Source organism: Haliaeetus leucocephalus, unplaced genomic scaffold, assembly GCF_000737465.1.
Source record: "Haliaeetus leucocephalus isolate CR32 unplaced genomic scaffold, Haliaeetus_leucocephalus-4.0 Scaffold2, whole genome shotgun sequence".
Lineage (NCBI taxonomy): Eukaryota > Metazoa > Chordata > Aves > Accipitriformes > Accipitridae > Haliaeetus > Haliaeetus leucocephalus.
The window spans coordinates 15,807,642-15,821,016 of record NW_010972438.1 but is presented as its reverse complement, the minus strand read 5'-3'; the positions used below and the strand labels follow the sequence as shown (position 1 = coordinate 15,821,016).

Sequence of the window (13,375 nt, the reverse complement as noted above, 5' to 3'; positions counted from 1 at the left end):
CTCTGCCACTAATGAATTTCCAACATTTGGGTGAACTTTGGTCCAAATTAATCCTTATTTGTGAACACAATTGATCTGCCAGCAACATTTTGTTTCAGGAGAAACTATATACATAACAAACATAATATTTTGTGTATATATTTTTGTCAAACCTTACTCTTTGTTTCCCATGAACCCCACCAAACCCCAGAATATGTGGGGTTAGTAAGGATGAACCAAGTAAGCTTAGCACGTAGCTTTAAACAATTTTGAATCATCAGACTGTAGAGAATTATTATGCCACATAAAGCATACCTTTGTAAAAATGGCAGTAACTATTAGTATTAGTTACTCATATTAGTTACTGCTAAGAGACTGGAAGGACAAAATTGGATAAGGTACAGCCTATTTGAAGATTGAGATTAAGTTCATGGTGCTTCACGTTTCAGTCATTCCCAAGGACTCTTCACTATATGTAACTAGTCACCATCCATCTGGTGACATTATTGCATCATATTAGGATAAGTATCATTCTCTGCATTTGCCAGTAACACTAAGAAAACTCCTGGTTCTATGTGTAACCAAGTTATTTGTTGCCTGCTTAGAAACATGCATTTTGTGCTTATTAAAAAAGAAATTTTAAAAAAATTACTGTTCAAGATGTTTCTGGCAAGAAATATTTGACTACAGTATTTTTTTTTTTTTTTACATGCCTACATAATTCTTTTCTGAGCCTATGACTTTGTGATGTCCAGTTGACGAGTTTGGGAATCATAAGGATTGTCTATATTTTCTTTTGGGAAAAAACATAATAATTGAGTAACCGAAACATTTATTGCTAATTACACAATAATCTGAACTGTTAAATTTAGTACAGCCATTCAGAGACTATCATTTTATATTGATTTTGTTACTCTGAGTTTGTGATATTTAACATTTTTGATTAAGCATTAACTTCTAATCAAGTATTTGCTGATGATTAAAAAAAAAAATCCTAGCCAGTCCTGAGGATATCAGTAGTACATGTTCATTCTGAATGTAACTAATGCAAGTTGAAGTTTTATCAGTGATTAGAGAGCATATTACTGTTTTTTTCTCAGAATCACTGAATTTTTCAAACACTTGCATGAGGTGTTACAGAGTTCTGCTATATGTAAGCATTTGTCGGACTTGCAAAGCAACAATGCAAAATACCTAGATCATGGCTTCCTTTGCAATTTATTAATGGACTCTAGCATTAATTGTCTTAGCAGAAATACCCAGTGGCTAACATTCTACTATTTCAAAGTATTTCTGCCAAAATGTCATTGCCCAGGGAATAAAGCTGTGCTCCTCCCCAGCAGATAATTCCTCACGATCTAACGATTTTTGTGAAGCAAATACCGCAGCTTGAGTTGGTCACTCACTGAAACATCACAAATACGAGTCATCTATCATCCAGTTATTTGCTGACTCCACTTATGGAAGTGGCCAACAACCTGTTCATCTGCCAAACAAACAAAAAAAACAACAGGCTGGACCGTAAGATTGCACTTCTATAGAAATGACTGAGTCAGCCAACTGTTGGTGGTACTTGTAGATATAATTACAGGGCAATCATTCTCTGCATGCTTTCATAGTTAGTTTTGAGAGTTAATGACCTGTTGTCTCAGAATTTTCCAGGAACTCCAGACTTTTTTTTTTCTCCATTTAAAGAATTTCAAACACCCTAAAACTTTACTGACAGTCCCTTGGCTGGCATCCTATCCAATAAATTGTTTCTAGTAATCTCTTGAGAGTGAGCTGACTTGTAAAATAATACCATACTGATACTTGACAAATACATAATGTCAGAGAAGAACAACCCTGGGCAATCATATAAAATCTCTAAACACTCCAAGATGTCACCCCATAATCAGCTGAATGCTTTTTCACTTCCTGATGTACATGTGTTTGGGACTATTGACTGTCATACCACAGAAGGCTCCTCTCCATACAAATCATGTCAGTGTGCTTAACTGTACTACTCTGGCCAAGGAGAGTAAATTCTTACACTAGTTCAGCAGCATTTGACTTTCAAGTGCCACCTTTAAACTCCTAGTGTTTTGCTGAGTTGTTTTTGGTTTTTTTTGTTGGTTGTTTTGTTTAATAACTTACTATTGCTTAATAGATCAAGGATTATATCAGGGCTGGAAATATTTCTTCATAATAAAGAGGAAAACAACAACAAAAAAGCAAACATGTAGTTCCACCTCATGTCCCTATTGATTCCTTATCAGATGTATACCTTGTTGATCCTAAACCCCATTTGTGTTCTGGTCTGATGTCTGCAAACACTCCTCCTCACCATGAGATAGTGCCATGCTTCAGGAAATATACTTGTTTGGGAAACCAAAACCCTCCTGAAGCAGACTAGGAGCTGCAAGACATGTGAAGTTCTAGGTTTTGTCTGATTTCTTAATGTGAAATGTGCTTCATAAAATATCTTGGGCATAATATATGACCTGTGCTCTGAAAATTTGGGGAGTTGAGAGCTGTTGCTCCATTAATAACAAAAGCTTTGTTAACAAAAAATCAAAATTGCAGCAGTTCTCAAAAAAATGTACTAGAAATACTGCCTGAGTACAGAAAACACGATACTGATGTAAGGGTAGTAGGAGAATATCACAGCTGCAATTGGGCATGACTGTCACCTACAGTATTTGTCAGGAAGATCGTCTCTATTGCCTTGTCCATTTGGCTAAACAGATGCAACAAAGGAGACTTTGTGTTTTACAAAATCTCTAGTTGTGATTATAACTGGATATGCCATGCTTTTAAATGTTGGCTAAGCCTCTTCAACTTTACACCTCTTCCCAAATTATAGGGGCAGAAAGAGTTTAACAGTAACTCTCAACTTCCTGCTTGAGTTATCTTTCGTATGTAGCTGGCGAAGATCTACAGGCACACAGAGCAGTGCTTGCCTTGAGCATCACAGTTAGCCTTTGCCTTATGGCAAAGATGTAGTCTGGCCAGAGGGCACGAAGAGTGAAGAGATGGTAGTCTCAGCAATGGCACTCTCCTGTGGCCAATGATAAGCATTCTACATGTTTCTCTTGAATGGAACCAAGGTCAGGAGATCTGTTTTCTCCCTAAACGGAAGAAATGTGTTGAAAACTGATGCGCAGAATCAGCTAATGCTTCATGCCACCTCTTTGTCCAGCAAACTGAAACCGGATGGAGCAAAGATGCTCCTGGGATCCTAACTGGCTGTCATCCTTTCTGCCGCTGTGTCAGCTGATGAGATCTCAGTCTGGACCAGAACAAAGTGCATGCAACTCATGACCTCTTGTTCCTTGCTGGGAGAAAACAGCCTGAGGCAATGTTAGCAGAGCTGACACTGGGAAAGATGTAGAACAGAGCTCCAGCTGCTTTGCTACTGCACATTCTGCTTCCACAATCCACATTTCAGCCCCTTGTATCTCTCATGGGAGACTGCAGTAGGAATGACGATGAGGCATCTTTCCCACCAATGTAGATGGTGGGATGGGCAGAGCTGGTGTAGTTCAGATGGGGCTGGGGCTGGGCTGGGCTATGCTGAACTGACTGTGAGTCTAACTACATAAGCGTCATTTAGATAAGGTGCTTTATCTCATTTAAAATGAAGAGAATGTAACTGAAAAATGCAATCACATGTCTGTAATTGTTCCTTAGTTCTTAGAGATAATATTTCTTTTTCAAATATAGCTTGCTGATGATCAGGGATTGGTGTTGATGACAACTGTTGCCATGCCAGTATTTAGTAAGCAAAATGAGACTGTAAGTACTCAGACTATTTCTGTCATGTGATAATGGGGTGACTGCAATGAAGTTGCTTTCAGGGACCTAATAAGATTTTAGCCAACTCTAAAGATTTTTCTTCTCCTCTTCTTACTTTGTCTGCAGTTAGTATCCCTTTGTTAGCATAAAAATGTGGACAAAGAATCCCAAATAACTATACTCTAGAAACCATAGTAAAATAATAAAGCCCTATGCCTAAGAGAAAATCTCAGATGATGCTAGGCCTTAGGGTTTTCTTACTTCTCTATTACCTTTTCACAGCAAATAATCTATATCCTTTTCTTCTTTGCACTGATATGCTTCTATTTCATGGACTCAGAATTTAATTAGTCATATGTATATTATGTATATATCTGTTTATCTTTACTAATGCAATAGGTTATTAAAGAAAATTACATGTACTTTCTCCTTAATTCTTAATCTTTCTCTTTTGTTTATCAAATGGCAGGAGATATTGGGAAAGAAGGGAGTAACATTTTTAACAGTAGTTTTTAATTCAAAAACCTATTTTGCATGAGGAAGTTTTGTTGAGGGACTCAATAGCTATCAAAAGTTTGCATGCCTTTTCTATGTGAATAGAAAGGAGCAATATTATTGATTAAATGACTATTTGATCAGATGAGTTGTACCAGCGTCTGCTTTCACCACTTTTAAAATATTTTTTCTGTTATCTATTCACTTCTGCAGAGTAGCTGCAATGTGAAATGAGCAGTAAGAATGTTCATTATTATTTTGGTTCTGAGTGCAACTTTTATTGTTCTTTTCAGAGATCTAAAGGGATTCTTCTGGGAGTAGTTGGCACAGATGTTCCAGTTAAAGAGCTTTTAAAAACTATTCCAAAATACAAGGTAATACACAAATGATAATATGTCCTTTATACTCAGTATAATATAACATAATTTATTTAGCATGTTAATATTTTTTATATGGATGTAGCTCCGTTATTTCACTTGTTTTCCTCAGGAATTTTAGCTCTGTAGTGTGATGGCTAAATGTCGTTGGCCCTGAGATCAAGTTCAGTTTTTAACAGCAAAATTAATATGTGGCTTGATCTTCACATTTTTGCAGATCATGGTGTGCTCTGGAAGGTAATATTAAGTATTGTCCGTATTAAAATCAGTGAAATGATTAAACCACACAATATAACCAGAATACCACACAAAATAACCAGAAATTCATGCTGAACATTTGCATAACTTTGTATGAAAACCATACCAAAAAATCTATCCTTAACAGGGCTTTAGGCTTCCTGCCAGCGTGTAGCCCTTCCTGTCCCAAGTCCACGTCCCAGTTTAGTAATCTTTTTGAATTAAAGTGGCACATTTCAGGAACTTGAACACATTCCTGCCTAACCAGACCAGTGATTCCTTCTCTCCTACCCAGTATTTGCTAGATATTTCCCTCTACTTAGTTTTCCAAAGACAGAGACAACTCTACTATAAAATTCTTACAAAATAATTATCATAAAAGTTTTCAAAATTTGATGCATTTCATCTATTGTGAAATGTTCGTAACTCAGTAAAAGTAGGCTTCAGGCAAATACAAAGATATAATTACTTTTCATTTAAATTTGATGAAATTCATTAGTATTTCACCACTTCTCTATGTCTGAAATGCTTTACTATAGTGTTCTTTTATTCACAAATGAAAATTAAATGAATGTTTTCCAGTTAATTGCTAGCAGAATTTTTTTGCGAGACAAATAAGCACATAACACAGTACCATAGACAGCCTTTGCTAAAGAGGCCAGCTATTGGAACAGCTACATTTTGACACGTGCCTGTACGGAGCGTAAATTTTTATGTCATACTTTCCTCTTAATTGGCTGCCATGCTCTCATTTGCTGATTTCTAAGAGGGTGGAGGAATAAGCTGAGTTGTAAGTGCCTTTGAATATTCCTACATGGTTTTGTAGATAATTCTAGTTAGGAGGAAAAAAAAATCCTCCTGTTGTTTTTCATTCTAATTTTGAATACATTAGCAGTTACCAAATTATTTTGTAGATCAATACGCAGTAACTGGGAAGTTTAAGTTAAATGACAATTTGATAAAAATAATGCATAAAATACTGGCAATAATGTTGATAAGGTGTATTGGAGTAATTTCCTGGGATCTGGATCCCACTAGGCTAGACGCTATGCGAACAGAACAGAAAGGCTGTCCCAGCTGGAAAAAAAGTTTGCGGACTGTGGGAAGAGGCAGCAGATGACTACATCCTGATATCAGAACATGGTGAACAGAGACATTCCTGGTCAGGATAAATAACAGAGAACAGTCTCCGTGCACTGACCACCAAAGTTAGTTAACCGCAACTTATATATTACTTTTGTGTATGCAGAAATACAGAATCAGTAGAAGGTAGAAGAGAAAGGAGCAAAATTTGGAGCACTGCAAACAATCTTGGAGGCAGCCTTCTAAGGAGCTATGGGTAGAGCAAGTTTCATTTGTAATGAGAAGGAAGAACAATGTTGTAGTAATGGCAGCAAGGAAGGCCTGGCTGTGCATGGCTGGATAGAAAGGGTGATATCGCAGCGATGTTATTCAGAAGTCAACTGTGAGATTTGGACATTCTCTGAATGCAAGCACCTAGAGAGAGTGTGGGGCCTGAATAACAGGTATTGCAGCAGAGTTAGAGTGATTCAGAAAAGGAGCAGATAGGCAGGAAAATTAAAATTTCTGGTTTTGTCATATGATATTATAATTTTTAAGACTTAGTTTTCTGTGGAAGTAATATGCGATCCTCTTTCTGAATATTAGACTTTTTATTTGAAGGTACATTTTATATTGCAGGATGTAATGCAAGAGAGGATTATTGCAGGAGGCACCAATATCATGCAATACAGTTAGGTTAGTGAAATCACTTGAGTTATAACTTCCAGTCTCACATACCATAAACATTTCTGAACAGTAAAAAGACCATGCAATTGCAAGAGCATAATCACCCCTGGGACCCATTCCTGTAGAGGCAGCATATGAAATAAAATTCACACAAGGATATAAAATGATTGGTTCGAAATAGAATTCTGCTGACCTGGAATTCTCTCAGCTTGGATGAGGTGGATTTTATGCTGAGGAAGATGAATAATAACAATAACCTATTTTCAGCATTCATTATCTAGACTAAACTTCCCCAGATGTCAGTGGCAGTTTCTCCTGAATAAGGTAGGGTTGGATTTAGTAATACTTAGTTTTCACGTGGCATTTTATAGCAGTTGGAAAAAGTTTTTTCATTTCTGAATCTGTCATTTAGAGACAGAGTTCGAGGTTTAAAATGGCAATACTGCTGTGAGTGGTAGTATCTCTCAAACCAAAGCATTTTAAGTGCAGAGAGTGTGCAGTTTCACATACTGCACGACACACAGTATAATACTACCCTACAAGTCTGAGTATGCTTCAAATAGGCAAATACGTTTTCTCCTGTGAAGTATACCACCCACATTTGTTTCCTTACCTGACTTCCCTTGCTTGGATGTCATTCTGCAGTTATCAATGCAGACAATTATACTTGAGATCTGATATTTAGCCAACAGCTAGTTCAGTTGTCATACTATAATAGGTAAAATATGTCCACTGTTGTTATTTTTGTTATCCCTCCTTTATGAAGAGATGCCAAGAACATATCACCTTCTATTATTTTCACTGAAGTTTATTGCTTTAGGAAAACTGCTAAATTATGAAACAATCTTCTATACGGCAGATACAGTTGACCATATACAATCATTCACAGAGAGACAGTATAAATCAACCTGGTATGTTTTCTCTATGACCTTGCCATAATATCATAGTCTGCTTTATATTTCCAGAATATTACAGAATCCAAGAGACTTGCTGTCCTACTTGCCTCTTAGAAATGATTCTGACTTGTCAACCTTGCTCACATTGCTTTATGCCAGACAAATTCCTAAGGACCCACTTCAGCAAAGTATTTAAGAATGTACTGAAGTAAAATAAAAAGGTTGTTAGTAGTGAAATGTAAATACCAAGGCAAGATAATTCTGGAGTTTTGGGTTTGTTTGTTTGCTTGTTTTTTAATACTTCAGTGCATCAAGATGCTTAAATAAAGATACATGGGATGTTACATTACATTAATTCAGAATTGAAAAAAATGGGTGAGAAAGTATAGTGAGATGTGTACTCTTCGCGTGGTAAAAGTTACGTACTGAAGCTGCAGAAAGGTTCTCCATTGGCAGCAAGTTTATGTTAAGATGGGATGTTTGAATGACCGCATGAATGATTTGGAGGTACATTTATTGCATTCAGTGGGTGCAATCAACTGTGTAATAGGCATATTTTTAAAGGAGTAGAATTGTTATTTCAGTAAGTACAGTGCTAAATTTGGTTACGTATACCGTTAGGCCTCATAAAGCATTTCATTGCTCTCAAATGATCTCCCATAGTTCCACCCGGTACAAATATGTCAACTTACAGGAGTTTCTTTAGTAGAAGTATGCCGCCTTCTGTGGCTCCAGATGAACTTGAATTAACAGAGAGGTAAAATGCCTTTAAGATGAGAAGATTTAAATACCACATACGACAGACCACTGCTTGCTCACTGTAACTGTACATTCAGTACCAATGATTTAAATGATTCTCTTACAACATTTCTTGAACGAGTGAAGTCAGCTGAACCTAGCCACTCCTGGGAATATGTGAATTTACTAAATTCCAGTATCCCTTTTTGGCACATGCTATGGTGACTCATATATATGTGTATATCTAATTCATTCGAAAGCACGTAGAAATAAGTGCCCTAGATAGCAAAGCGTGTGTGACATTTTAAGATTGTGCTGTATGCTGAATTCATCACAATGACAGGTTCTCATTTTCACAAAATGTCAAGGATCAGAGCTTTGCATATGTTATAATGAAATACTATGTGGATAATGGTTATGAATGCCAGCTCTAAGCCCTGGATAACTAAATTCTTGCCTGATTTTTTGTTTAAGAATTTACTGGAGACCATACTAATTAATATTTCTTTCTCATTTACAGTTAGGTATTCATGGGTACGCTTTTGCAATTACAAACAATGGGTATATTTTGACTCATCCAGAACTGAGGCCTTTGGTAAGAATACTATTTACAGATCTATTTTATTTAGCTATATATGTTACATTTGTTTTTCTTTTAGGGTGAATAATGTCATATTCATTAAAAAATTAAATACAACAGACCAGTTGCTTTATATTGGTTTATAACACATTATAATTCTTGGTAAATTTACCTCTGGAAACAAAGGTTAGCATGAAAAAAATCAAGGAAAATAAATATACAAGTTGTTTCTGCAAAAGATGCAGGCTTCCATTACTGCAAAATGGCAAAGCCAAAAATTGCTATAATTATGTTCATTTTACATTGAAACGGAATGCTGGAATGCTCTATTGCTATGTAATAACCCCTATTTGTCATGTTAAATTGTTAAAGCTAATTTAATATATGTGCAGAAATTTCAATAAAGCATATTCTTAAGCAAAATAGCAGCACAAGGGATTTTTGTACTAAAAGAGAAATACCAGCAAATTTTACCTTTAGTTTCCTTTATCATCTCGTTTGCATTAATCACAGCAAGAAAAATAGAAGTGCCTGTTACGTAAATGTTTATCAACTTAACACCCTAGAGAACTGGTACATTCTTGATTGCATCATTGTTTAGGAACAGCACTTGCAAGTGTTCCATCACTATCAACTCTTAGCAAAGCATCGGTATCAATAATTCCACTGCTGTATACACATGGATGCCATATGTATTTCTCATGCAGGCACTTCAAGTAATGCCTGTTTTCAACAATATTTTAGTAGAAAACAGAAATATTAATTGGATGCATAATTCCACATAAAAATAAAATTATTGAAAAGCATGATTTATTAAGTCATTAGCATATCTGAGGTTTTCATTCCGCAAAAGAATTTGTCTTTCTAAGATTTGGGCTAGGAATTACACACTTAATTAGCATTTGTATTTGCACTTATTGTTTCCCCATTTTTTTTTAACTGGAGTAGAGCTTATGAAAAGTTCAACAGGGGGACTTCCATGGGTGAATGGAAAAACATAATCTCAGTAACTTCACTGTAAAATGGACAGTCAATCTAATGGCAAAGCAGACATTATAGTATCTTGGAAGGAATTTTAAAATAAATGGTTTAATTGCCATTTTTCTTCTAAGTATATCAGCCATGATTCTGGATGGTAGAATTTTTCACAGCAGTGGAAAGGAAGGAAGACAATACCTGTAGAAAATTTGGCAAATTACTGACCAATAAGCAATACGATTCTCAGAAACAGCTCTTGCAAATTATCCCATTGGCTTTTTTACCATTCCAGTGGTGAGTCACTAAAGCTATATATCCAGGTGTAGACAGCTTAGACCCCAGTCAGTTAAATTAAAATGCTCCAGGGACCAGTTTTTTTCACCTCTACACTGCCCACAGATGACTTCTCATAATGATGAATTTGTATCTTCTTTTTTTAATGGGAATTAGGACCTCTGCTACCTAAATCTATAAACATTAGGGAGTGAAAAACTTCCAGGCTCAGTAGGAGCAGTTTACTCTTAAGGAAGGTGGAAAACTCTAAATCGATACCTAAGCGTTTCACCCCTCAGTCAAAATGTGTTTTGTCTCTACAAGAGATTTTGTACTTGAGAAGTATGTAAGTGTAGGATTTATGAGATTGATTCACCACAGCTAGACCCATCTAGTCCAGAATCCCATTTTCAGCAGTGTCCAACATGAGATTGTTCCTGAGGAAGATGCAGGAACCGAGTAAGAGAATGTGGAAAATCTTGCAGCAGTCAGTATAACTTTTAAGAGCTTCAGATAGGTTTCTACTCATAAACATTTGGTTCTGACATTTTAACAGTAAAACTTATTAGAGTGGGTGCTTCTGTTATCCATACTAATGTACTCATTTTTGTCAGTCTGCTTGACTTGTCATAGTAGTGATTTTTTTATATTGTAACCATTTTATGCACAGTTTTTATTTTGAATTAGATTTTTAAATTTCATTAAAAGTAGTTTCTATATTATGAATATGGAAAGCAGAAGCACCGGATCTATTTTTTCTTTTCCATTTCGTACTTTGTGTAATAATTTGTGACTGTTATTTCATTGAATCTTCTCGTCACAATAAACAACCAATATTTTCGGTCTTGCTGTAATGTTTTTCTATTCTTACTTTTCTGCATTTTGACATTTTGTTGTCATATACTCTGTATTTTTCTGACCTCTTATTTATCTATTCTTCCATGTTCTTTCCTTTTCTGACTGAGATTGCCTGCTGAGCTTTATTTGGTAACCATAGCAGAGAAGAGGCAGCAATAGGGGCTGTACAAAACCTCCTTAGAGCACCTGGATTATATGGAAAGATTTTTAATGCACCATTAGGTCTCTTCTGCTGCATCTTCACTGCTTTGTTACCTCAGCTACCTTGTCCATGTTAAGTGACTATTTGTGTAATTTTGCTTTTATCTCATATCCAGCTGCACCATAGGCATAACCTAAAAATTGCTTAAAAGAGCCAAAGTTACAAGCACACTGACTAGATTTGACTGTCATAGCATTCTGTATCTTTTCCTACAATTTGCTGTTTGAAAATTTATATTGGACTAGTTATGTTAATTTACCTCAGTGGTTAAATACTGAAATAAATGTTGTTGTGCTTTAATGTAAACTTTTTATGTTAAACATTTTTTTTTTTTGGTGGGAAATGCCAGTGTGGGGAGAAGTTGTCTTCAAAATTTTTAGCTGTTGCAATGGAAAATATGATAGGGGATTGGTTTTTAGTTCATGGTTGCCCACTACCTTCAGAATATTTTTTCTTACCTCTGTATGTATTCAAATCCATGTGTTTTTTTTAATATCCCATTCTAAATTGGATATAAATGCATTGTTTTTTATAGCATTCCCCAATTTTCATAATACTAAAACCATGACTTGGTCTTGATTCCTAAAAATGCTTTTTTAATCTGCAGGTATCACAGGTCCACCTGACAGCCTGTATTTGCAAGCCATAGGAATATATATTTGAAAGTTCCCTATCTGCATCGCAGGAGTTTTACAACACGTGCATTTGCTGTACTGTTCCTTTTTCTTATGGAAAATTACTTCCTTCAAAAATTTTAGTATTTATTCATTACAGAATAGATGTTTTAATAAACAGAAGGTAATGAAATCCAGGAACAGTGGATAGCTTTAAGTGAGACTGACAATGGGTGTTATCCTCTTTCCTTATTTCTGTTCTGGTGGCATGTTTTAATGAGGAAAAGGGTAGGTTTTCTGTTACTATTCCTCGCCCCAGAGTACATCTTGAAGGCACTTATTTCATTACCTTATACAACAGTCTCTCTTTTTAAAATCAAAATGTTGGTCAGTAGCCCATAACCTGTCAGCTACAGGGAACTCATTGTGATATATTCACGGTCTGTTCATTTAATTTTTTTGGAAGAGTCATTTTTACCTCTGGGTTCTGTCAGTAGTGCGTAATGGGAGTCTTGTGTTGACTTCAGTGGAGTTTTTGAGAGTGAAGTGATTGCTGGCTTGGGCCCTTAGATTAATATTGCAGGCTGAATCCTGATACCATTGTAACTGGTGGCAAAACATTCCATGAAATTTGTGACAATAAATATGTGAGACCAGGCGTGTAGGACTGGAATTAGTTCACCAAAGATATTTTCTAAAATTATTTGGGTGTTCAATTTACATCAATTACTGACTTGATCCACGCTGGTTTATATTGCTATTGTATTTTCCTGTGCTGATGTAAAGCTAGGATATTACTAGGCTCCTGAGTTACTAACCCCAGCGGCCATAGCTGTTAGTTCTGAAGCTGACATACTGCTTTTTAAGGAATTGTCTTACGGGACCCTGAGCAGACAGGCAGGACAGCAAACAGTCGCCGAGGAAGAGCGCTTCCTGTTGCACCAGATTTTTATCTAATGCTGACCAGTATATTTAATCATTAAGCTAGCTACATTTTTGTGCTGATTATCCTATTGGGCTTATGTTTAAAAATGTTTTTCTTGGAGATTTCCTCTCTTGTTTCTTCTGCTTTTTTTTGAATAAACTTGGCTTTCAGTTAGGATGACAGGTTGCGTGCGCGTGGGCAGCTGGTAGGAGTAACTGAAGGACGAAGAGGAAAGTACTTTCTAGGTACCTAGGAGGTACTTGGAGAGGTTTGTGGCAGCTGCTGAAGTAGCCCCCAGGCTTCCAACTCGGTGCTGGCTGCAAGTTTTCAGGGGTGACTGTTGCCATAGTGGGACCTGAAAGAACTTTTGGTTACATTCTTCTCAAAAAGACATCGCTGGAGTCTTGACAAACAATTTAATAATTCCTGATAATCAGGGAATAAGGAATCCCCTGGAAACTCCTTCTGGGGAGTAAAACGAGATGGCTTGTGGGGCCTCGCCAGTTCAATGACCGAGTGTAAGTGACCCGTATGTTTCACACACACAGAAACTCTGGTTTTACCCGCCTTCCTTTCCTTGCCCTTTTCTTCCCCAATCCGCCCTAGGCCGTGCCATCCCATTCTCCCAGCGCTGCCCAGCCGTCCTGTCCGTCACCTTCCCCCGGCGCCGCCGCCACCCGTCCCGGAGCGGGCCCCG

General features: G+C 36.7%; 1 protein-coding gene across 1 annotated transcript in view; it reads left to right on the top strand.

Moving 5' to 3' along the window:
• CACNA2D3 (calcium channel, voltage-dependent, alpha 2/delta subunit 3) overlaps positions 1-13,375 on the top strand; it is a 476,027-nt gene that overhangs the window by 348,393 nt on the left and 114,259 nt on the right. Inside the window, exons 15-17 of the mRNA XM_010572633.1 lie at positions 3,685-3,756; positions 4,545-4,625; positions 8,769-8,843. Of these exons, the coding sequence (XP_010570935.1) occupies positions 3,685-3,756; positions 4,545-4,625; positions 8,769-8,843 (228 nt within the window). The remainder of the gene's footprint in view (positions 1-3,684; positions 3,757-4,544; positions 4,626-8,768; positions 8,844-13,375) is intronic.